The 26,606-nt window shown below is 47.4% G+C and overlaps 1 protein-coding gene across 6 annotated transcripts in view; it reads left to right on the top strand.

Annotated features, from left to right (window-relative positions):
* Positions 1-26,606, top strand: part of Snp (Snipper) — a 166,476-nt gene that overhangs the window by 18,999 nt on the left and 120,871 nt on the right. For 3 of the 6 annotated variants that reach the window (XM_055075566.2, XM_055075565.1, XM_055075562.2), the window contains exons 4-5: positions 365-510; positions 16,378-16,474. In XM_055075566.2, the coding sequence (XP_054931541.1) occupies positions 365-510; positions 16,378-16,474 (243 nt within the window). Of the gene's footprint in view, positions 1-364; positions 511-11,141; positions 11,215-16,377; positions 16,475-26,606 lie in introns of all 6 variants that reach the window. The other 3 variants (XM_055075564.1, XM_050186185.2, XM_055075563.2) reach the window with 2 other exon arrangements.

Genomic DNA, 26,606 nt, shown 5'->3' on the forward strand with positions numbered 1-26,606 from the left:
GTAGTGCTGCAAGTATTTAGTGAAACAGCAGCGTTGACAGAGTCATAGCAATGGAAACAAAATAAGTAAGTCATAAGCAGCAAAAAAAAAAGTGTGGGCTAGGTCAAGTGATTATGGGCAGTGCATGTGTTTAGCGGGCAGTGCTCACAGTGTGTGTTGCACTATGAAATATGAAAAGGAAAGGTTTTATGGATACTTGCCGGTTATTGTAGTTCTGCAACTACAAAACAACTCTGTAGAATTATTGCCAAATAAAATTCCTGATATGTTTTCATGTCAAAGTTTTGCAACTTGGTTAAAAAGCATTGCTGGGCCTTTTTGTGGGAGAGCGTGCTTGCATGGCACATTCTGCTTGTATGTGCAGCTAACGGGCATAGTGCAAGACATGGTGGATGGTCAGCCACATCTGCAACAAGTGCTGAGCCAGTTTGATGTTTGGATGCGGGAGCAGGGCTTGCTTCAGGCCCGAACAGTGTTTGTCACCTTTGGTGATTGGGACCTGCAGAAAATGTGAGTCTGTACTGCTCAACTCGCCGTGTTCATATAAGGACTCACACGGGGATCCTGATTATTTTTTTATTTCAACAAAATTTTTTATATGACATTGCAAAATCTCTCCAAGCTTATTTGTTTCAGTGCACACCTGATGTTGGCTTTCTCAATTAATACAGGTGACAGACGTAGCGACACCAAATTAATTAATTCTGATGGCTTCATAATTGCAAGAATGCAGGTTCAGTAGCAACTAACACTTCCAGAATGGGCTACCAGTGTTGGTAACTTTTTTTTCTTTCTTTTTTTAGAAAGTTGCCAAGTCACTGCCCAGTACGCTCTAAATTAAGTGAGATATGTCAAGGGATGATGGTGATGCTCTGAATTTTAAGTAATTGATTTGTTTTTATTGTTTCTGTATGTATTCATTATTATCTTATTAACTACTATAACTATAACCTGCAGTGGTAAGTCAGTAGTTGAAATGTGATAAGTCAAAATGACCCCAGATTTTCTGAAATATCAGATTTCAAGATGTTGGTTTGCTTAGCAAAGCAGCTTTGACCTACGTTCATGGCTCACAAATAAGCTCTTCAGCCTTTAGAAGTTGTGACAAATGGAGGTGCACGTATATTTGCCTCTGGATAAAATGTGGCAAGGCAATCAACCAAAGTCTCGAGGAATTTACCAAGGCATCTCGTTGCCTATTTTTGGTCACTATGAAAGTGATAAAAGGTCACTTAGACATCAAAAAAGCAATGGTATTGTTAAAGGGACTCTAAAGAGAAAAATCATTTCACCCGTGCTAGTAGATCTACAATAACAGAAACATTGCTCTTACCACGAGAAAAGATTTGGCAAGCCACAAAAGGCACAAAAAGGAAAGGCTGGTGGCGACACCACCTTGAAGTTCCCGCACCAGGTCGCCATGACGTCATGAGTTTAAATGCAGTCTACTAAGGAATAGTTAATTATTATTCGCTGTAAACGAACTACATTGTGTTCTAAAGAAGCCAAAGATATAACTTAAAAACCTTTACTGAGCCAATGCGACCGTAATACGAAAAAATACTTTGAAATTCGTGGCATCATGGTGACGCGGTGCGAAATTAACAAAATGGAACTTCTACCTTTCTTTTTCCTTCCAGTAATCAACTACCAGTACCACTAAATAAATGAAAATAGTGTTCTCAACGAACATTTTATCACTTTAATCAGATTAAATGTTCCTATTTAGTGTTCTTTAGGGTGACTAAAAATTAGCAAAATTTTGTGACTTTCTTGCTATGTTACCAAACTGCCATGCTTTTCACACTCTACCAAGATCTGCATTTTGCCAAGTCCCTAGCACTTTTCAAAGATTCGCCTCATTGCTTCAGGTTAGATGTGGAATTTACTAAGGGTCCCAAGGGAACAAAAACGCAAGCTAGGGGAGCTGACAGTTAGATAGAGTCGTGAGATGGACTGATGGGGGACGCCTTATTCCCGCAGTCAGATTAAAACAAAAATCAAATTTTTCTTTAAAACTAAGAATTATTATTATTATTTTTTTTACAAAGCTACACTTCAAATTCAACTTTCATGAGCTCAAAAATTCAGCCGTTTCTCTGACCCTGCAAATAATGATTCTAATCAAGGCAGGGTAGTTATGGGGCATTAACTTTTCCATTCATTCTTTTTTGATGAGGCTCACAACTTTTTCACAGATGGTGAGTTTTCCTGGTGTAACGACAAGCAGGCATTGGATCTGGCTGAGTTGGCCCCAAGTTGTCAGGATTGGGGGCTCAATCCCATCGCTCGTGATCCGTTGTCAAGATTGGAGTCGGGCATGAATTAGAAGGTCGCTGGCCCATGCCATCGTCCAACTTATCTACGCTGAGGGCGTTGATGAAGGGAAGCACTGCTTCTCATCGAGAACGAGGAATATGGGTTTATTTACAGTATTTATATCAGTCTAACATGACTGCTTGAGAGAGGGTCTCAGTCCAACATGACTGCTTAAGAGAAGTGTGTCGAGCATCCGTGCAACAGCAGTTTTTAAACACTCGGTCCTCCCGCGAATACAAGGTGATGCGAACGTTCGTTTAGTCATCGCAAACTATCCGCCTCTCCGCAGGACGGTTTACACACACACATGCACACACACACACACGTGTTTACGGTCCAAAACCGACACCACGCGAATTTCATAAAACTCGGAGCCGTTCCGGGTAGCGCGTTGTCTTGCGCCTTGGTCGGGGCGTGGGAAGGAGCGCAAAACGGCGTTCCCGCGGCAACTCGCGCACCCGTAGCAGATCAGGTCCGCATTGGGGAGTTTGGTAACAATAGTTGGCCCGCCAAACTCATTTCGTCACAACGGCTCCTAGCTGAACCGACGAAGAGTGGAGGATGCGCGTATTGATATCGACACAAAGTCGACTTGACCACGCCGTGGCTAGAGGTTGGCGGCAATGCTCCCAAGATGTTGCTTCCACAGTCGCAACTGGATGGCAAACTTGTACTGCAGCTGGCCGTTCTTAACAGCCCCAGCTCATTCTCCACTTTTCACTAGTGCTCAAGCAGAGGCTATGCTAGCGAAAAAGCTGTTGTTCCACCGTATTCAGGGCAGCTGAGTTTCTCAATAGCGAGATTTGGTAGCCGCACCCTAAAGAAGATTTGCTTTATGCACTGTTGTGGAGATGGCCACTTCTATAGCCGTACCATGGTTCAACAGAAGCCGGCTTTGAGGAGATTCTACAGGAGTTAGGCGTCCTTACGACTCTGAAGTTAATGACTATGAGCAGTGAGGTTGCTGAAGCTAAGTCTTGTCATTGCAACGTTGCAAAGTATGCCCGACTGGATGTTGAAGCTCACAAGGGTGCTGAGGGTACCACCTGCGCAGTAGGAGAATTCGGAAGTTTTACATTTGGAAAGACTGGTCTGCATTTTGGCGTAATTTTATGCAAATTGATCATCTGCAATAGTAATAAACACATTTTGTGCATAAACTCTATGCAGTTGACTTTATCCATATCCATGGTATCCATGACAATGGATATCTGAGTTGCATTTCCCCATAAGTATGCCACTGATAATGATGACCTTTGCAGAAATAATGCTAGCTGAATTTGCACTTAGATTGTTTTAAGTAAAATAAATTGGCTTAGGCAAGGCCCTTCCTTTGTGTTATGTTGAATGTATGTCACATGCTCAGTAATTTAGAGTATAAATATTGCTTTTTTTGAATGTTGGGATAAATGTAAATGTATTCAAAATAATTTAAATACGACATTCTAGAATTTTTAACCAAGAATATCGGTGATTGCTTTGAAGATAGTATATAATGATAACTCTCCGCTTATGGTCACAGTTTTATGGCTTGTTAAGCATGCTCAAATAGTGGAATAAAAAGCTTGCTGTTTAAATTGAACATGAATATCAGAAAAAAGGGGTGCCACTGAGGGTGCTTTGGATATTGAATTGTGTACCAGCTATGTAGTTCTTAAATTTTTGAAAAGTATGGGAATTTATGTATCATAGACATATGCAAAACGCAAAACAAAGCTTATTCAGGGCATTGGTCATGTGGAAAGCATGAAAATTTTTGAATTATCCGGAAAACTTAAATCTTCAATTTCAGGAAAATGCTATGCAGTTGGGAAAATTGTATTTTCAGGGAAATTGCCTGAAAATGAACATGGCAAGGAATACTGTGTGGTGAATTCAACAGTTCACAAAAATGCAGATATTGGCTTGCCCTCAAAACTCTATTCTATCTAGAAAGCTGTTGTAACAGATTTAGTTTCTGCACCTATCATGGAGTGCTAATCAGAAAAGATTGAGTAGGAAGACATTGGTTGGTGTTGCATAGATAGTGCCATTATTTGGTGCTGTTGCAGCCCATCAGGGAGGGCACTTTAAAAGGGTTTTCGATGTGCAGGTGCAGCCACTGCTAGCGGGAACAAGGGAACCCGTGAAAGCGCTCTGCACCACCACAGGTGCAATCAAAGCAATATGCAGAGCACTTGGCGTGTTGTGTGCTACAGTTCCTTCCATATTCTGTGTGCCTACATGCAGCATTGATAAGTTGGAACCGCAAGTGCGTGCAATCAAGGTACTAACGTGCCATCCTTTTCGTCAATCGCTTTGATTGCACCTGTGCCGCAAGGCATCACGAGGCACCAGTCGTGGCAGACTGCAGAGCGATGACATAGGGTGCCTTGATGTCAGCGCCACCTCCCGCCGTGTATAGAGAAGCCTGGCATCGAGGCAATCTACTATGGCATGGGCTTTTGTTTTCCCACTAGCAGTGACTGCACATTGTATATCATATGTTGTATAGTTCATCAATACGCCGTTATGCTATGGTCCAGAGCTCATAATTTAATTATAAAGCACTGAGAAACAGCAGGTGGTCAGCAACTCAGTTGATGCTTGCCTAAAGTGCTGTAATACCCAAGTTGATGACGCGCATTTCATTAATTGATATTTTCATAATTTTGTTTACTGTGTTGATGATCAATGTATTCAAAATATCCCCTAATTTCACAGCAAATATACTTATGCCATATTTGTATTTGTGCGGCTAAATGAGAATGTAAGAAGAAGTATGTTGCAGCATCAGTCCTCTCAAGTAACGCGCATGCAGGCTTGGGTACCGTTTCATGCAGTCCAGAAGGGATGGCACCTCAACTCTGTGCATGCAAGCCAGGGAAATGAATGAACATATTTTAATGAGCTGTACCTTATTGTCTTAAGCCCCAAGCACAGGAAGCATCCATATTTGGGGACAGTAGTAATGTAGACAAGTTTGAGATAAACAAAAGGGGACTGGGGATTCACTGAAGCAAGGTGGTAAAATATTGTCACATGGTAGTGACGGTTGAGGACAGAGCAACAAAACTGTGAATGGCGAAACTAACTTTATTGGGCGAACCTGTGCCCACAAATACAGGCTTCACTCAAAGCTCAACGAAAGCAGCGAACACAGTCGGCGATCGGTGAAAATTTAATCAGCGGTCAAGCGCGTTGGCTTTCATACATCAGGCGTCGAATGTTCCAGAGTAATCGCTGGGACTCGCGTATCTTCCACAAAGTTCTACACTATTCACGTCGCGCATACATGCAATCATATTACGCAAGGTTTTGTGACAGACAGCGGATGGAACCGTCTATAACATTCCAGAAACTGATCCTGCGCTGTGCGATAACATTTGTTAGGCGGTGACAAGCGGTCACCCGGAAAAGATAAACAAGTACATGTGTCAATATCCCATTCCTGTGGCATGGGCTCTGCTTCTTGGATAATGTTCATGGACGAACTGTGGTTTCTGCCTGCATTAAACAGATCTGAACGATATTGCATTAAAAGGCTTACTGTCTGTGCTTTAGTATGACATCTAGTAGTCCCTCAATGTTTAAAAGTGGCGCCATCTCAGCCATCCTCCCCCACTCTGTGCTTGTTTTTCACTCTCCCACACTTCGCCTTCGCAGAGGGATGGGCAGTATGGGAACACTGGCATGATGAGCGGCATCATAGCCAGCTGTGGAAGAAGAAGACGACGAATTCATGAGTAGTGGCATGAGCGCGTTTGTGTGGTTATGCTGAGGGACAGCGACACTCAACCCAGCAACGGGCACGTAAGAGCGGCGCTCTAAATGTGTGTGCTCTTGTTATCAAGCCGAAACATTGGGGAGCCACGGCATGCTAGACTTCACGGCCGCTAATGAAGTGTGAAAGAAAGAGGCGTGCACAGAAAGAAGGGTGAAAGAAGGAAGAGATGTGCCTCTGTTGCTAGGCAACACTTTTCTGGGTGGAGTATCTGCTTGCAAAACCTGATGCGCTGTCTTCTCCACTTGCCTGCATTCTTTTTTTCTTGGGTGCCGTCTCTCAGGTTTTTCGAACCCATGCGCTGCGATGTCCACTCTCTATGCCTTGTCTGCTAGCCTACTGTTTCGGCTGCCGTGTAGGATACTTGGATATCTAAGAATCCCCAGATGTCAGAATATTAGTTCTTAGTACTGAGGCATTAACATCACAGGGAAACTGAATAACAATCGTTATTCTGAAAAGCTTGGTCTTCTGAAATTCATAGTACTGAAATATATTTACATTGAAACTATAAGAAGTCAGCAGGGGATTTCTGAAAAGTTCTTTAATGTGGCGTTTATGGTAACGAGGTTTTACTACACACACGCACACACACACACATGCATACACATGCACACACAAACATATTGCCACGATGCAGTGAACGGGCTGTTACTGTTGGTCGGACGAAGGCGACGGCGACGAAGGCCAGAGGCACGCGCAAAAGCCTTGCATCAGTCGCCGCTGCTTGAAAATAATAATTTGTAAATATACATCCCCATGGCATCTTTTTGGTGGAGGTGCTTGGTAAACCTGACAGCACACTGGCTCCGTCAACCAAGCACGGACCTTCAAAACAGTTGCTGTTTTGGTTGCTCTGCGATGACCACCGAAGTGACAACGGCGCAGCAGCCACAGGCTCCTGTGATTCTGTTACACCAACGAGACCCGGGAACCTTTTCTGGCATGGATGGCTTGGACATTGAAGAGTGGATTGACATGTATGAGCGCATCAGTGACCACAACAGGTGGGACCCGACGCTGATGTTAGCCAACGTGATTTTCTACCTGAAAGGAATGGCACGCATGTAGTACCAGATGCATGAAGAAGATCTTACAAGTTGGGACGCTTGCAAGGTGACGCTGCATGAGTTCGGCAGACCATTTGGCCGTCAGCTGGCCGCTAAAAAGGAGCTGGGATCCTGTGTCCAGATGACAACCTAATCGTACATTTAGTACGTACAGGACCTACTGGGCCTTTGTCCAAAAGCTGACACAAAAATGACCCAAGTTGACAAGATTTCACACATATTGAAGGGAATAGCCGACGACGCATTTAAATTAAATCTACTTGTATTCAGGGACTGTATGACGGTCAATGCCATAGTTAAGGAATGTCAACGATGTGAGCAAGTGAAGGGCCGCCGCATCACCCGCCAGTTCCTTCGGCTGCCTAACACCTCTGCTACATCATGCGAGGCCCCACCAATGTCTGCGCAGTCTACACCGTCGGAAGATGTAACTCGCATTCTCTGCTGCAAACTCAAAGCAATAGCTCCTACGGCCGTCCCTCCAGACATTCACTCAGCCAACCTGTCCACTGTGTCGCTCATACAAGCAGTCATCCGCCAGGGATTCGCAAACCTGGGTTTATCATCTGCCATTTGTTCCAGCCATGCACCTGAACATACTTCTGCAAATACTACCCAGAACCAGGTCTACCCTTCACGCCACAGAAACCCGGCGCACTGGAGAACGGCAGACGACCGACCCCTATGCTTCAACTGCTTGCGCATTGGACACATTGCCCGTCACTGCCGCAGTAGCTCATCATTGCTTTCAAACTGGACCACTGGATCTTGGCATCGTCCTGGAGGCAACATTCAATGTTTTTCCCCTTGCTCTGACCTACATGCTTCTGATGCTGCTGTTCCATGCTCCAGGTTTAGCCGCTCACTGTCCCCACAAGGCCGTCGATCTCTATCGCCACAACCATGCCAGTCCTCATCCCCTGCACGACCCAGCACCTACGCTCCGGAAAACTAAGCTGTGCAGCTCCGGGAGGTGATGCTGCATCAATGACCCAGTATAAAAATCCTCTGTTGACTGTACCTATGCGCCGAAACCTTCTGGACATTCAAGTAGAAGATGTTACATTTACGGCCCTCGTAGACACCAGAGCGCAGATTTCAATAATGAGTGCGGCTCTCCGTAGTCAGCTCTGCAAAGTTATGCCTGCTATTCAGAACGCAGCACAGATCGCTGATGGCAGCACATCTGCTGTTCTTGGAATGTGCATTTCCCGAGTGCGCATTGCTGGCCATCAGACCACTGTTTTGTTTGCCGTGCTTGCGCAATGTCCTCACGACGTGATCGTCGGCCTAGACTTCCTCTCGATGCACTCTGCCCTTATCGACTGCTCCTCAGGTGTGCTTCAATTGAAACTCCCTTTTGACGCCCACGTAATATCCGACACTCCCAGCTGCTTATGTTCTGTAGAGTTCCTTCATGTGCCACCGCAAGCTGCTAGGTACGTCCCATTGCATCCCTCTCCTCCTGTGTGCGATGATGAATACGTTGTCTCCCTGATTCTCGATGTGGTCCTGGTGCACTCTGTTATCCTCCCACGCACTGTGGTTACTGTATGCGAAAACAAAAACCTGCCTGCCTCTTTTGAACTTAGGACTTTCTACCCATGTGCTACCTGCCGGTATCGTGCTTGCCACCGTGTCGTCGTTGAAGGAATGCGATATTTCTGTGTTAGCCGTCGACGGCCCTCGAAGTTTATTTCAAAAAAGTTATGTCTGCAGATCTCGCCGCTTACGCAGGCAGACAAGCTTCATTGGGTCTTGCTATCAGATGCCAATATCTATGATCTCGCAAATCACCCTTTAGGCCAAACATCAGTGGTTCGGCACATCATCTACACTGGCAATGCTAAACTGTTTCACTGGTGCCCTTATCGTGTTTCCGCTGCGGAATGCACCATAATCCAAAAAGAGGGCGACAAAATGCTGGCCAAAGATGTCATTGCACCGTCCTCTAATCCATGTGCCGCTCCTGTAGTGCTGGTGAAGAAGAGGGGCAACACCTGGCACATTTGTGTTGATTATTGACACTTCAACAAGATAACGAAGAAAGACGTTTATCCCTTGACCCGTATAGACAACACACTCGACTGTCTTCATGTCGCCCAATATTTCTTTTCTATTTACCTTTGCTCAGGTTATTGGCAGGTTGCTGATGACCCATTGGACCGCAAAAAAAACGCATTCATAACTCCAGATGGCTTCTACCACTTTAAAGTCATGCCTTTCCATCTTTGCAATGCGCCTGCCACATTCGAGCACATAATGTATTCGCTTCTTTGTGGCTTGAAATGGTCAACCTGATTGTGCTGCCTTGACGATGTCATTGTTTTTTCGCCAACATTTGACAGCCATCTTCAGCGCCTCTCCACGATTCTTGAGGTATTCCGCAATGCCGGCCTCCAGCTGAACGCCTCAAAATGCCATTTTGGATGCCGTGAAATAACAGTACTTGGCCATCTCGTCAATGTGACGGCTGCCCAGCCTGATCCTGAAAAAGTTTGCACCGTGAAGAATTTTCCTGTTCTTTGTCCGGCTAAAGCCTTACGAAGCTTCACTGGATTGTGCTATTATTTCCACCGTTTCATCTGTAATTTCGCCAACATTGCATGTCCCCTTACTGTGCACCTCAAAAAAAGGATGTTGCTTTTACATGGGGCTCGCCTCCAGCTGCTGCCTTTTTGGCACTTATCAATGCCCTCACTTCTCCTATTTTAGCGCATTTTGATCCGATTGCACTGACAGAACTTCACACAGATGCCAGTGGCCATGGAATCAGTGCCATCCTCGCTCACTATCAGGGCAGACATGACTGTGTTATTGTTTACGCTAGCTGCCTCCTGTCTGCTCCGGAGAAGAATTACCCCATCACAGAATGAGAGTGCCTTGCTCTTGTCTGGGCTGTTGCCAAATGTTGTCTCTACCTGTTTGGCCAGACCTATAATGTCGTAACTGGTCATCTTGCTCTCTGTTGGCTTTCTTTGCTTAAAGACCTTACAGGCCGCCTTGGTCGTTGGGCTCTTCACTTGCAAGAATACTTGTTTTCGGTAGTACACAAGTCAGGTCATCGCATGAAAACAACCTTGTACACTTGAAATTGTCTTATACTAACGAAATTTGGCTTACATACTTTTGAAGATATGGACAGTGCTAATACCTACTTTAAATTGCTATATCTCCGAGCAGTAGTTGCGAAAGTATAAGGTTATTTTTCAGAGAATTGAGAAAAAGGAAGTTAGTTGAAATGTTCTAATTTTTTTGCATAGTTCCAGTAATTATACACGCTGTCTAGCTAGATATCGACACTTTGCGATTTTCAAAGAGCTAAACAAGCTACAACGCAATACGTTTTGTGAAAATTTACTGCGTAAAAAAGTGCTCGCAAAGATGACTATTTTGCCATTGGGCATCGCATAACTCAAACACTATAGCAGCTCAACAAAAAGTAGTGTCGTTCTTGTAATCTGAATATAATTGGCTGAATTTTGAAACCTCTAGTGCAAGTAATAAAAAAAAGTCGTTTTGAGGAGCGTCTTCCCTTAAAGATTGCAGTTGCACCCCGCTCTTTGATAATGCAGTGATTGTGAGCAAGTCTAATGACAGACAGTTGAGGGAAATTATTGAGGTTGGCCAGATATTCGCACAATCAGCCATGTGCATTGGTGTCCTGCCAGTAGTGCTGACAGATAAAAAAATAAGTTATCTCAGTCACATTAGGTCCTTTCTTTTTGTATTCCATGTGAATCAGCCTTTTGACATAGCATGCATGCCCCACCACTTTCTTGGAAACTATTCCTTAAACTTTAGTTGTACGTGAGGGTCTGTTCTGTCCACATTTTTTTCCCACCCTTATTCTACACAACAACACAACATGAAACAACAGTATTCTAAAACCTGTCCTGTCTTACTTATTTAAACTGTACTGCTTACTTTTTCAAGCTGTAAACCTTTTTGAATATGTGATTAAGTAGACTGGTGGTGGGCATATGCAGGCTTCCCTCGCAGTGTGCCTACCTGGGCATACCAGTGCCACCATACATGACTCAGTGGATCAACTTAAAGAAGGTGAGCTCAGTGGCTATTCTGTCACTTCAGGCTGAGGACCACTGGGGCCGTATTCTGAAACATTCGCCTTCCACGATAGTTTTGCCGCCGTGATAGTCGCATTCAATATATCAAGTGGCTGCTTACCTGTGATGTCAGCGTGCACTACCAACACGCATTCTCGAACGCTTCACATCACATGAGAGAGTGCCCTGTGCGAATGCAGATCAGCTCGTCTGGTTGTTTTCAAGTGTAGGGGCCGCAGTGCGGGTGGCCTGCGCACTGACTATGGTTGGCTACGGCTGCTTTAGGTAAAATAAATTTAAAAAGGAAGTGTGAAACATTTTAAATGAATCAACAGATATCGCCGCAAAACAATGCATGTAAGATGCCGCCAAAAAGACTACTATAAACTACCACCTCTCATATCTACTACACTCCACCACCAACCGAACATCAAAAGACGTGTTCGTCTATTCAGTGCATGTCGACAGCAGCCATCGACTCCATGACGTTAAAATGACGTGGGCCGGAACCACTAGATGGCGCTGTTTATTTTCCGGTTTCGCTAAAAGAGCCAATTCAAGCGCTGTTGGTGGAGCCGTGGCCAAGGCGGTAGTTACGTGGAAGGCGAACGTTTCAGAATACGGGCTCTAGTTTGGTCCATTTCCTGTCCTGGGCAGGATTCTCTAAGTTGCCATAGCTTCTCTGCGATAGCAATTATATGGACACTGCAGGTGTATTTCTGCTGTCGCCATCGCCGTGAAATGTTCTGCATAAAGTCCAAGTGCGATAACATCGTTGGCCCGCGCCATATGCAGTAGGTGCGAGTGAATGCATGCGAGAGCTGAGTTTGGTGGCTTGATCGCATGCACGCAGGGGAGGAAGCGAGTTGTCTTCCATAGTGCGCAAGGTACCGGGGGGGTGTAGGTTCTACTCCGACAGCAACTGCGTATTGGCCGCACGGCCGTGTGGCCCCTATCTTCAAAGCGATCTGTGATGAGTAGTAGTAATGTGCCAATGGCTTATAACTTTGCATGCGCTTTGTTCCTGCCACTTAGCTTGCATTGAAGCGAGAGGCAGCACGAAGGCCAATTCGCTGCCGCTCTTCCACTGCCGCTCTCCCTCACTCCAGCGTCTTGACAGCAAGTGTCCGTGCTCATCGAGTGAGATGCGTTCATGTTTTCCTGTGCATGCGTGATACCATACCTGTTAATTAGTTAGTATGCAAATATTTACATGTTGGTACGGCCGATTAAACTACTATTCTTACTTCGTATAGCTGTCGACTAATTTGCTATTGCTATCGATGCTTTCTCTTTCATGCGGAACTGCCACTTTTTCTTGATCAGTGCCAGTGACCTTGTAGAGCTGCTGCATGTCATGGGAGGCCTTTAATTTCCTTTCATTTACTGAGTGCCACAGATCAGTAGCAGTCATTGTATCATTTTCATGTGAATGCTGTGTTACTCGAGAAAAACAAAAAAACAACTTTTATTTTCTGGGCTCGGTTGGCAGGAGTGCAGTGGTAATTTGGTACTCCTGGGTTTTAAATATAGTGGCGGTGACAATGGCTGCCTTTTTCAGTAATGAAATCATTGTGTTCTTGGATGATCATTCACTTTAAGTAAACAGTTTATTCACCTCATGTAAGGGCTGCGCTTTCAGAGGTTATACTTTTCAACAATCATTAAAGGCTATGGCCTTTTAGTTGTACCCGGCAGCAAAAACCCAGCAGGACCCATACACTGGCGCACAGCCGGTGTATGGGTCCGGCCGGTGTACCATAAGCCAGCTGTCGGATGCTCCACGAATCATCATAAAGCAACAGTGGGTTGTGTAGAAGCTGTTGTTTATGAGCTTCCGCTGTCCTGTGGGAAAATATACATCGGACAGACTGAAAGGTTTCATGACCGGTTACGAGAACAAAGTCTAAACGTGAGAAATAAGCAATACGGTCATCTGTCAATTCACTGTCAGGAATGCAGCTGTGCGCCAGTGTATGGGTCCTGCCGGGTTCTTGCGAAGCACAAAGATAAAGATGTGCAAGAGATTATTGAGGCTCAGGCTATCTATTGCAATAGTGATATGTGTCTTAGTGCCCCTTCGATTTACTTGTTAGATAACGAGACTGCTTTGTTGGATGGTTAAAATTTGGGTGACGTGGCACCACTCTGCATGAGTTAAATAGGAGGGTGTTTCCTGAAAATCAAGTTGTTGAAGTTAGCACATTGTGGTGTCGTCTCCTTTATGTAGGTCTGTAGTTTTCTGCTCCCCAGTGAAATTATTCCCTGTACTTGCTCTACAACAAAGTGAAAACAAACTGTGGTGGTAGCACATCAATGATGACGTTTTGCTGCTGAGAGTGAGATTGCATGTTTTATTCCCAGCAACTGTTTTCCCATCTAAGATAGCAGAAGTGTCCAGATATATCAGTTGATTCGTAATGATTTATGCATGTTGGTTTTTGATTACTCATTCTTGTCATTTATTCATAGTATTTTCACTGGGGTTGAAAGTGGAGCAGCTGGAACACTAACACTTCGACGCACTTAGACAGGTGCATGTTAACAAACCCCTGTACTAGAAATTAATTTGGGGCCCTCCACTGTGGGGCATTTCTCATAGCCTTAGTGTTGCCTTGGGATGGTAAACCCCATGAATCATTCCGTACTTGTGAAAGTGCAAGAAAATACTAGCACAAGTGGTAGTGCACTGTGTACCTCACTTGCTGTGTGGCCAACAACTCTGTGCCAGAACCCTGTCACTTCGTCATAGTCATTGAAGGGTAAAAACCCACGCTTTGTTTTGATAAGATTGGAGTAATTTCCTCTGCACGAAATCAAAGCCAATCTGACGGGTTGCACTCAGCTGTAAGGGGCATCACCAAAGAAGTTATGGGCACTTTATCATCGTGTCTTCTTTGGCGAGTATGAAGCACTATACTCTTCATTGAGAAGTCGGCCTCTCGGAAATACCTTTTTTGTGCCCTGCAAGATGTTGCTGTTTTGTTGTTCTAGGCTACTGCAAGTGGTTATCTATTGCCTTGTTCAAATGTAAGGGCAGTCAGCCTTGTAGTTAGAAGCTGGTTGTTCGTAGAGTCGACTGCTGGATTTGTTGGGGAAGCATGGTGAATGTGCTAGCTCAAGATTGCATGAGACAAAAGAAGAGAACCATGCAGGGCGATCACTGGGCTTCCAAGTGGAAGAGTGACTGTTAAAGACTGTTAAACATTACTTTAGTTTTCTGCAGATTAATATTTAGACCCACTCTTCTGCTTTGCCTCTCCAGGTCAGTGAGCATGCATTGCAATTGGTCCCCTGAGTTACTAAGCAAGGCAATATCATCAGCGAATGGCAAGTTACTGAGGTATTCTCCATTAACTCTTATCCCCAATTCTTCCCAATCCAGGTCTCTGAATACCTCCTGTAAACACGCTGTGAGTAGCATTGGGGAGATTGTATCTCCCTGCCTGATGCCCTTCTTTATTGGGATTTTGTTGCTTTCTTTATGGAGGACTATGGTGGCTGTGGAGCCGCTATAGATATATTTCAGTATTTTTACATACGGCTTGTCTACACCCTGATTCCGTAATGCCTGCATGACTGCTGAGGTTTTGACTGAATCAAACGCTTTCTCGTAATCAATGAAAGCTATACATAAGGGTTTGTTATTTTGTGTACATTTCTCTATCACCTGATTGATAGTGGGAATATGGTCTGTTGTTGAGTAGCCTTTACGAAATCCTGCCTGGTCCTTTGGTTGACAGAAGTCTGAGATGTTCCTGATTCTATTTTCGATTATCTTAGTAAATATTTTGTAGGCAACGGACAGTAAGCTGATCGGTCTATAATTTTTCAAGTCTTTGGAGTCTCCTTTCTTATGGATCAAGATTATGTTGGCATTCTTTCCGGTAGGCTCGAGGTCATGAGGCATTGTGTGTACAGAGTAGCCAGTTTTTCTAGAACAATCTGCCCACCATCCTTCAACAAATCTGCTGTTTCCTCATCCTTCCCAGCTGCCTTCCCCCTTTGCATAGCTCCCAAGGCTTTCTTTACTTCTTGCAGCGTTACTAATGGGATGCCAAATTCCTCTAGACTGTTCCCTCTTCCATTATCATCGTGGGTGTCACTGGTACTGTATAAATCTCTGTAGAACTCCTCAGCCACTTCAACTATCTTATCCATATTAGTAATGATATTGCCGGCTTTGTCTCTTAGCGCATACATGTGATTCTTGCATATTACTAGTTTCTTCTTCACTGCTTTTAGGCTTCCTCCATTCCTGAGAGCATTCTCAATTCTATCCATATTATACTTCCTTATGTCAGCTATCTTACGCTTGTTGATTAACCTGGAAAGTTCTGCCAGTTCTATTCTAGCTGTCGGGTTAGAGGCTTTCATACATTGGCGTTTCTTAATCAGATTCTTCGTCTCCTGCGATAGCTTACCAGTACCTTGTCTAGCGAAGTGATCACCGACTTCTATTGCACACTCCTTAATGTTGCCCATAAGATTGTCGTTTACCTTGTCTAGCGAAGTTACCACCGACTTCTATTGCACACTCCCTAATGTTGCCCATAAGATTGTCGTTCATTGCTTCAACACTAAGCTCCTGATGGGCTGTCCGGATCCAGAGATTCTTAGCACCCTCTGCTGCGTCACAGGTCTGACCGCTGCCGGGGTCAGTTGCTTCGCAGCTGCTGGGGACTGAGGGCCGGGGTTTGATCGTTGTATTGATATAGGAGGTTCATATATATATATATATATATATATATATATAATGCACGAAAGCGACGATGAGTCCTTTGGAAGATGTGTTTATTTAACGTTTTCGGCTGGTGGACCAGCCTTCGTCAGAGTACAGTACAGTAGACTGACGAAGGCTGGTCCACCAGCCGAAAGCGGTAAGTAAATGCGTCTTCCAAAAGGTTCGTCGTCTCTTTCCTGCATATGTTACGTTGGGTCCTGCAGGCTGAACCCTCTATATACATATATAAGAAACCCCCTGTGTGTGTGTGTGTGCGTGCGTGCGTGCGTGCGTGCGTGCGTGTGTGTGTGTGTGTGTGTGTGTGTGTGTGTGTGTGTGTGTGTGTGTGTGTTGGATTCATAGCCCTACACAAAGCGGTGCTGTTCTAGTACATGGCTGTAGTATCTTTTCCATGGCGATACAACAACGGTGCAGGCATTCTCAGATTGCACGGGTCACTGGCCCAAGACCCAGCTGGATGCACTGCACTTCTGTGGGCTGCCTCATTTGGGACGCCACCACAGCGGCATCGGTGAGTGGCTACTTGTTTGTACTTTGCAGGGCTTCTTGGCTCCTTAACAGCAGCCTTTTGCCTTTTCAAATCCAACAGGACACGTCTATCAGGGTGCTTCAGGAGCATATCCAGCCTCTAGCTTTACTGTGCCCTTACCACTGTTTCTCAACCATACCAGAGAATGTAAATCTAGGAACAAGCTGCTGCCATAGCACAATTGGTAGTGCAATACATACATAATGTGGAGGTTGTGGGTTTGGCCCCCATTGGTGGAATGTTGTTTTTTCAGCCGCTTTAATTTCCCTTTAGCTCATCATTTCTACACTTCAATTAAAATAAATTAAAATAAATACCCATATGATTTCCTTGGCTTCATTATCTGTTGATTTCATATGGTTGTGACTAACAAAAATCAAACCCTTCAGTTCCCCTCTGAGACTGTGTCCCTGTCACTGTATGCATACTTGCAGTAGCACTGTCTCTGGCACACAAGGTTGGGTGTCTACCAACCAGGAAAACCAGGAATTCTCAGGGGCTTTGAAAAGTCTGAAAATACAGGGAATTGTGCTCTATCAGGGAAAATTAGCTGTAAATTTATTGAAAGGGAACGACAGTTGCGCTAATGCTGGCTTAAGTAATAAAGAGGAATTGTAACGAATCATCTTTGACACTGTGTCGTGGGCTGGAGGCATTGTCAGTTAACGACTGATTTTCCGGGCGCCCGATTTTTGGGACATGCCCGATAATTCGGACGGCTTCAAGGCACTACTACGTGCCCCATAGATTCAGTGCATAAGAACGTATGAAATTTTGGATGCAAGAACTCTTCGCCATGCGATTTTCTTGACTTTTTGTCGTCACCACAGGTCTGAACCACAGCCGCTCTTTTGATTATCTCCGCTTCGAACCGACACTCTCGCACACAGATCCACTGGCAGCCGTAGTGACCACCGCGGCAACGCTAGGCCTAGCTACTTCGACGTTTGCTACTGTTAGCAATTCGCTGCAGTTAGCAGTGATGCCAACTCGGGTTTTGTAATCCTTGCCAATGGCTTCAAAGTTCAGAAAGCATGACGCATTAAATTGGTTTCTGAAAGTAAGCTTTGCCTCAAGACAGCAGTGTTACGCAGTGAAGTATTGCGGTGAAACTTAACAAGTGTGGGAAGGGGCAATTGTCACGGGACCCATTATGTAATCCTTAATTATACACGCGTGCACCCGCCATCTCCTGTCCCAGTACGAGGATTGATATGCTTAATAACTGTACTGACAGGCCTCCGGAGCTCTTTAGGACGTGCTCGTGGCAGTTTGAGCCCTTAAGGGCAGTAAAAAAGATGCATCAATTTTTTAGAACGTTTTCACGACCCCTAGAGAGCCTGAAAAAGTCGGACGTTGACTGCACAACTGACCAAGAGGATGCTTCAAATGGTCCATGGGGCGAACGTGAGGTGAAGGAAGATGAGAACAGAAAGGACTGATACATTGAGCAAGGAACGGGAAAGGAAGTGTGCCACCACTTCTTTGAAGGAGAGAGAAGAGAGAATAAACATTTATTTCGTAAAGCGAGTAGAAAATTTCCTCGATGAGTGGGGCCCTCAGTCCAGGGCTCCATTGCCATGCGCGACTTCGCGAGCCCGCTGGATCAGCCATTGCTGTTCCTGCTGGCTTGTGCTGAGCAGCACAGACTCCCAAGAGGAAAGGGTAGGGTTAGGTATAGGAGGAACACCTGAAGGGTTAGGGCATTCCCATATGGAGTGATACACCGTGGGTTTGGCCCCACAGTGGGGACAATAGGAAGGGTACAGGGTGGGATGAAAGATATGTAGCATGTGGAGACAAGGAAATGAATTGGTCTGCAGTTGCCGCCAGACAGCGGCATCTGCTCTATTAAGCGAAGGATGAGGAGGGGGATAGTTATGGCGACTTTGTCGGTAGTACTCGAGCATCTCAGTGTAATGTAGGGGCTCTGGCGGTGCATCGTCTGGGTTGGACAGCTCTTCCGATTGTGCCCGGCCAGTCAGACCTCGGGCTGCCGCATTAACGCGTTCATTATCATGGAGAGAGGCGTGTCCAGGAGTCCAGACGATACGCACCCTGTGTAACGTGGGAGGGGGGACAGAGGAGAGAATTCGATGTGTGTGTGCAGTCACGAGTCCTTGCGCGAAGGCCCGGCAGGCAGCCTGAGAGTCTGTCACTATGGTGATGGGGGTGTCTTGTGCGGAGAGGGTCGAGGCATGGACAATGGCCAGGGCTATTGCCCCTTCCTCTGCTGAGCAGCTGTGCGTTGTTAGAACTGTGGCACACACCCTAAGCGCGTCTGTATTGTCAGTTACAGCTAAACACATGGCCCGCCTCTCTGGGTAGCGGGCCGCGTCCGTGTACAAAACCGGTGTAGTTGTGGTGCGGTCTCCAAAATGCGTGCCAGGGCCTGAGTTCGGGCGCGTCTACGGCCGGCGTTTCGCTCGGGATGCATATTGCGGGGAATTGGAGCTACTTGTATGCTAGCGCGTAGAGCAGGAGCGAGGCGATATTGTGGGACGTGTGTGGGTGTCTCAGGGACAGGGTAGCCAAGGCGAGAAAGTATAGCGCAGCCCTGACGGCTGCGTCTGAGACGTTGGAGCTGACCATTGCGATGAGCCTTGTAGGGGTTGAGGGACGGACTTCGGGATGAAAAACAAACTTGGAGGGATTTATTTTACATTATATACAGAGAGGTGAGAGTCAAGTAACAGTAGTACAGTCATTACGGGCCGGCAGCAACTCGGACGCTGCGGCCCGCGGCAAGAAGTGCAAGAGAGGTCAATCAGGGAATTCTCAGGTCTCTCTGGAATGCTTCTTTTAAACCCTTCGAGGACTGGAAGTCGCGTCATGTTCGGCCAATGGGAGAGCCCGCTCCGATGACGCCACCTTCGGCCAATGGTAGGCACCCATGCGGTGATGTCACACCCGGCGGCTCCCCGCGGTCTTGCCTTGCTGTGGTGCAATGCGCTTCTTCAAAGGCGGAGAAGGGGGACGATTGGGCCCCATTGTCCGAGGGCTCACCTGCTCCCGGTGGTACGGCCCCGCTGTGGTGGCAAATGCCTTCTTCAAAGGCGAAGAAGGGGGACGCTTGGGCCTTCCCGGTACATCGCAGCCGTCTTGTTTCGGGACCCACTTTCCTTGCAACAATGCCGGGCTACCCCTTCGTTTTCTGAAAAACTCAAGCATTGAATAGCTACCGGCGGCGTACGAACTTGTTGGCACGTGAACTTGTTGGCTCGAGCGATCCTCTGGAATGTGTCATCCGTGTTTCTGCATCCCTTACTTAGAAGTGGCGCGATTCGAAGTGGTCTGGGGAATTTGAAGTAGGCTCAGGAAACAGCCCCATATCTAACAGCTCGTCCTCGCCCCGGATGTTCTGAATGGCCGGTGAACTCAATTCGCTGGCCATGAGGAACGCCGAAAGAACCTGCAGGGTATTGGTGTCGAGCCTCGTTTGACGAACTTCGGGATCCTGGGCCCTGGAGAACATACGTCAAACAAACAAAACAACACAGCGCTGCACCACGTGCAAGCGCAGGCTCTTCACCCCTGACTCGCCAGGCTATTATTGAGTCAAAATGAACCCTGATCTTTTATTTCCCCAATTTTGACTAAACAGTTCCAACCACCTTTCCAAACCGCTATCCATTTCTCCTCGAATGCCGACAAGACCAGAGTACTATTGTTGCAAAACAAAGGGTCGTTGACGATGCAAACAACAAATGAAAATAGCCGAACATTACTTAAGTGGCCTAACTACACGAACAGCATGTTTCCAATCTATCGCAGTGGCGTACTTATCGCATGTATTGGTGCCACTGAACAATCTGGTCAACCTCACAAGTACGTAATCACAAGCGCACTAGCCTTGTGGTCACTAAACAGAACGCGTACTTGCGTTGTAGGCAAACTTTTCATTTACGCTTACTCACGTTTCTTCCTTTAGTCCCTCTAGGACACGTGACTTAAACGAACAATTAAACTCGCGGGACTTACACACTCCGCAGAACTCTTAAAATGATGCGTCTTCTACTAACTCTTTCCACGCACGCTCACTAAAGAAGTCAGAATACGGCTGCTCTCAACACACACCAGCAACCCAGTCATAAATCTGCTTCCTTCCGTCCACACAGGACACGCGCTAATGGAACTAAGAACGCTTCTCAGTGCAAATCATGCAATCACTGAAAACCTACGCGCTTAACCTTAGAAAATTCAAAAACACTCAAAAAGAAAGAAGGTTAAATAACACACACGCGCGTTACGATAGGCCTTTCAACAATAACCTTGACCCTCAGGTTACTCACACACACAAAAAAGAAAGCCTATTTACTCATTAACTAACACTCGCGAGACTACATGTTTACACAAACCTCATCTTTCAAATCTCCGAGCTTCTCAAACGAAAACACAAACAAAGCTCAAACCTTACATATTGAAAGAAATCCTAGTCTCAAATCGCGAAAACTTTCCGATGCTCAAAATAAAAACAAAACACTTCATTTCTACGGAAGCGCTCCTGGCCTCCCTTTCCAAATGCTTATGTCTGACTCATACTTTGAGCCATACCCGAGGTGGTCGCGGTTTGAAAGCTACTCTGGCTGCCGAGGAACAACAAAAGGGCTGACTCACTATCAGCTCCCCCAAGACGTTACGGTCTCCTGCCATTTTGCGTCCTGGCGCCCCGCTTTCCTCACAAACTCGATTGACCGCGTCGCTACTCCCCACCTGGTCTCGTTTTGCCACCTTGCGCTTCTTCGTACTGCACGCTGAGGTATAAAAAGAACTACAGAACGACGAGGAGTTTAACAGCCCCGTGCCCTTTGTCCGCGTCCGTGCAGAACATGCTTCTCGGTCTCCTTTTGACCGGTGGTGGCTCGAACGTTTTCGATGCGTCAACATCGTCAGTGACGACTGCACATTTTTCCTCGTGCCCTGCCCTCTTGGGTCTCTCGCCATCTTTGGCGGCGCTATATTAGTTACCGTCTTTCGGTCTTTACCGCGCTTCTTTTTACGGCGCTTTCTCTTCGCACTCACTTTCATGTCGCCTTCTCGTGCCTCGTGCTGGCCGGTACACATATCGTCGGCCCGGATCGATCTCTTACCCGCACAGTCTGAGTGATTTACATTTAAATCTACTCTCACTTTGCCTCGACTGGCGGACAGCCCAACCGACTCTGGAACAATGCAGCAGGCTTTACTCGAGTTAGACAACTCGCACTCTTGCGAACTGCCCTCTACTACATTGCCCAGCTCACGCTGTGCATCGACACACAGTCCGTCGGTATCGATCGCTGTCTCACGCGCACAGTCTGAATGATTAACTGAATCATCCCTATCTAGGCTATCTAGACTGGCGGAGAGCCGCACCGATCCCTGAACAATGCAGTTGTTCTCTCGTGAACTACGGAGCTCGCCATCCCGAGAACTACTCTCAACTACATCGTCCAGTTCGCACTTCACTTCTGCACGCACATCTGGCTCTACATGGGTGCTCGCGTCTGTCGGGTCAGCAGTACCCTTTTCTTCGCTAGCAACCTCGCTAACATTACCAGCGACGCACACGCGCGGTAACTGTGCCAATTTGTTGGCAGCTGGCCTAGCTGTCTCTACAGTCATCTGTTGGCACAGCACCTCGTCGCTCTCCTTGCGGCCTTTAACGGCCTCTGTTGCCACTAAGGCTTCGTTAGCTGCTAGCCTTTTCCCTTCACTTATGAATCTGCAGCCAATCTCACAGGCACTACTCTTCTCGTCGGCTTTTGGCGAAAATCCGCTCGATGCTGCCTCATTCTTTCGCTCTGTACTACCTACAGAATTCTCAGACAGCCGTTGTCTCTGTGCCATTAACTGATCACAATGCTGTATCTCTTTGATCAAGGCTGCCTTCTCTTTCTCATACTTTTGCTCACGCTCACGCTTACGTTCCTGATACTCACGTTCGCGTTCATTCTCACGTTCGTGACGTTCACACTTAAGAGTAAGTTCTTGAAGCTCACGCTTCCGTTTATTCTCGCGTTCTTCACGCTTACGCTCACTCTTACGTTCACGACGCTCTCGCTCACGTTCACGACGCTCACGCTCCCGTGGTTCCTGTATCACCTCCCAAGCAAGCTCAATGCTTTTATCATCATTGCCACTATCGTTAATCGCCTTTATGATAGCTGGCGTTTTCATCCGTTCGTCCGCCTCAACTCCCAAATCGTCGCACACCAACAACAAGTCCAACCTCGTCAACCTTCTAAGATCCATGGCAGCTGCCCCGACAGGTGGTTAGAACTGTTTTCCTTAATTAATTTGTGCAAATACACAATGCAACAAACTCCCGATTCCCAGAACTATCAAAATGAACACACAACATTTGAGTCTGGCGAATCAAAAGGAAAAAAACCACGCGCTCACTTACGGTTGCAGCACCCTGCCATCCGGTTCATTTGTCCGCTGTTCCCGGTTCCTCCGGACTCCCTGGGTCGAAGGCTCGCTCTTCTTCGGCACTCCCAGTTTCTTCGGACCTCTTTCGACGAAGGCTCTCTTCTTCGCTCTTCCCGGTTCCTTAGGATCTCTCTCAACGAAGGTTGATCCGTAGCGCTGCCACCAGCTGATGCATTCGGAGGCGATCCCACCGCAGCCAACCAGATGTAGGGGTTGGAGGACGGACTTCGGGATGAAAAACAAACTTGGGAGGGTTTATTTTACATTATATACAGAGAGGTGAGAGTCAAGTAACAGTCGTACAGTCATTACGGGCCAGCAACTCGGACGCTGCGGCCCGCGGCAAGAAGTTCGAGAGAGGTGAATCAGGGAAATTCTCAGGTCTCTCTGGAATGCTTCTTTTAAACCCTTCGAGGACTGGAAGTTGCGTCATGTTCGGCCAATGGGAGAGCCCGCTCCGATGACGCCACCTTCGGCCAATGGTAGGCACCCGTGCGGTGATGTCACACCCGGCGGCTCCCCGCGGTCTTGCCTTGCTGTGGTGCAATGCGCTTCTTCAAAGGCGGAGAAGGGGGACGATTGGGCCCCATTGTCCGAGGGCTCACCTGCTCCCGGTGGTACGGCCCCGCTGTGGTGGCAAATGCCTTCTTCAAAGGCGAAGAAGGGGGACGCTTGGGCCTTCCCGGTACATCGCAGCCGTCTTGTTTCGGGACCCACTTTCCTTGCAACAATGCCGGGCTACCCCTTCGTTTTCTGGAAAACTCAAGCATTGAATAGCTACCGGCGGCGTACGAACTTGTTGGCACGTGAACTTGTTGGCTCGAGCGATCCTCTGGAATGTGTCATCCGTGTTTCTGCATCCCTTACTTAGAAGTGGCGCGATTCGAAGTGGTCTGGGGAATTTGAAGTAGGCTCAGGAAACAGCCCCATATCTAACAGCCTCCAAAAGCTCGCCTACGGTGTTGTGGATACCAAGCTGAAGAAGCCGTTTTGTGGAAGCATGTGGAGGCAGCCCAAGAGCCGCTTTCACTGCCTTCCGCAGAAGGGCGTCCATCTTCTGAGTTTGAGTGAGGGTGAGGTCTACCTGTGAGTGCGATGACGTCCGACCGAAGCTCTCCTATGCCAATAGTGGCTGTGCGGTCCGACAGGAAAGCTCTGACATAGTTATAGGTACGTGTGCCGCATTGGGAAAAAGCCAGATTGTCGAGAATTAGATCGTGGGAGACGTTGTCGAAAGCCCCTTTGAGGTTCAGGGCCAGAATAGCTCTGGTTTGTGCCGTAGTGGGGCCATCCACAACGTCCTCCTTAAGCTGCAGCAAAATGTCTTGCGCAGTGAGGTTAGGGCGGTAGCCGAAGAGTGTATCCGGAAAGAATTGGCTGTCTTCGAGGAAGGGTTGTAGCCGCGAAAGTACAACGCGCTCGAAGAGTTTACCTACACATGAAGTTAAGGATATAGGTCGGAGATTCTGGAGGGACAGTGGCTTGCCTTGCTTAGGAATTAGCATGATGTCCGCATGGCGCCATTCCTGTGGAAGCGTGCCATTCCTCCAGTGGTCATTGTAGAATGCAGTTAAGTCTTTAATGGCCCCATCATCTAGGTAGTGTAGGAGTGTGTATTGAATCTCATCAGCCCCGGGTGCAGTGTTGCGCCTAAAACCCTGTAAGGCCGCCCTAACCTCGGCTTCTGTAATATCGGCGTCTAGGGAGGTGGCGTCTATGTGTGGGTAGTCTCTGTAGGTGGGGCGGGTGCCTGTAGCAATGTAGCGTTGCTGTAGAGTGTGAAGTAGAGTAGTGTCATCGAGGCCTGATTTGTGGAGGATGGTGCTGACTCTGTTGCTAGTGTGTATTTTGGTTTGCGTAGGGTTTAATAATGCGCGGAGTAGCGACCAGGATCGAGGTGTGCTTAGGGTGCCGCTGAGGCGATCGCAAAGGCTATGCCAATTGTTATTAGTGAGGGTGTTCGCGCAGTCATCTGCCTCCGTAGTTAGGTGGGCAATATGCAGACGAAGTTTCCGATTATGTTTTTGCCGCCGCCACCGCCGGGTCAGGCCTCTACGGGCCTCCCAGAGATGGAGCAAATGGAGATCCACGTCGGGTGTCTCTGTTGTCGCAGTGATGTGTTGAGTTGCCCTTTTTAGATCAGGAGCTTGAGGTCAAAAAACACTGTTGTCTGACGCCGAGATACAGGTGTTTCTTAATCAAGCAGGGAAAGGCAACACTGAGGCGTTGTGCATGGGCTGATAGTATGTCATGTAGTGGGTAATATGCATGTGGCACAGTGCAGACTGCCACCGCTGCGGCGCGAGTCCCGAGCTCGGGTTGTTGATGCGAAGCACTAGGACTCGTGATCTAGAGCTATACCTGCGATCCCTAGAACGAGCTGCAATAAACCCCATTTCATTTGGTGGAGGTGTGGGGTAACCTTGAAAACTGGAACTCCGAAGCCGGACGCTACCGACTGCTGCGACCATGCCTGAAGAAACCACCCAGGCAGATGCACCACAGCCTCCGACGGTCATCATTTCTGGTGCATTGCGCCAGCATGATCCTGCCATCTTTAGCGGCACCGATGATCATGACGTGGAGGATTGGTTGTCATCTTACGAACGGGTGAGCCAGCATAACAAGGGGGACGACGTCCCCAAGTTGCACAACGTGCTGTTTTACTTAACCAGCGTCGCGAACCTCTGGTTCCGAAACCACGAACACGATTTCACAACGTGGAGCAGATTCAAGACAAGTTTCACAGAAGTGTTCGGGCGCCCCGCTGTGCGCAAGATTCGCGCAGAACAATGCTTACGGGGGCGCGCGCAACATCACGGTGAAACGTTCACAAGTTACATCGAAGATGTCATTGACCTGTGTAAGCGCGTGAATCCGTCAATGGCGGAACAAGACAAGATAAAACACATTATGAAAGGCATTGATGAGGACGCATTTCAAATGTTGTTAGCGAAGGATCCGCCTACCGTGGCCGAAGTTATCAATTTGTGGCAAAGTTTTGACGAGCTACGGAAACAACGCATCTTAGCTCGGCGCCCACCGCCTACGGAAGATTCGTTAGCAGCATTGGTTATTGGCGACAACCACACAACTTTGCTGACGCAAATAAAAGAATTTGTGCGCGAGGACGTCGCGCGACAGCTCTCGATTTTGCCGACCACGGAGAAGCCTTCTCAATATTTGGCTCCAGCGATCCGACAGGTAATTCAAGAGCAAGTGACCGAAGCTCTTCCACCTCCGTGTCAGCCGGCTCCCGTGGCCGCGCCTTTGACGTATGCTGAAACCGCTGCACGGGCGCCTCGTCTGCCGGGATTCTCTCCTCCACCTTCAGCGCCTCTCCAGCCGGTGTTCTCTCATCCGCCTTCGCCTCGCCAGCCGGTGGCTCCCTTTTTCAGCGCACAGCAGCAAGGTACAAATCCTTGGCGCACTGCTGACAACCGCCCAATATGCTATGCCTGCGGTACACCGGGACATGTAGCGCGCTTCTGCCACCGGCGCTTTCCGGCCTTCGTGGGCACCGCGCGACCACCCAGCTCCGGCTTCCGACCATTCGGTATGCCTCAGCGACCACCACTGGAACTCTACGCTGCTGATGACATACCCACACCGCAGTCACAGCTCTACAGTACCCGTCACTCGCCTTCCCCTCGTCGGCGCTCACTCTCACCCATGCGTCGTAGGCCCAGTGCCAGTACTA

The sequence above is a fragment of the Dermacentor andersoni genome, chromosome 11, assembly GCF_023375885.2.
Source record: "Dermacentor andersoni chromosome 11, qqDerAnde1_hic_scaffold, whole genome shotgun sequence".
Taxonomy (NCBI): Eukaryota; Metazoa; Arthropoda; class Arachnida; order Ixodida; family Ixodidae; genus Dermacentor; species Dermacentor andersoni.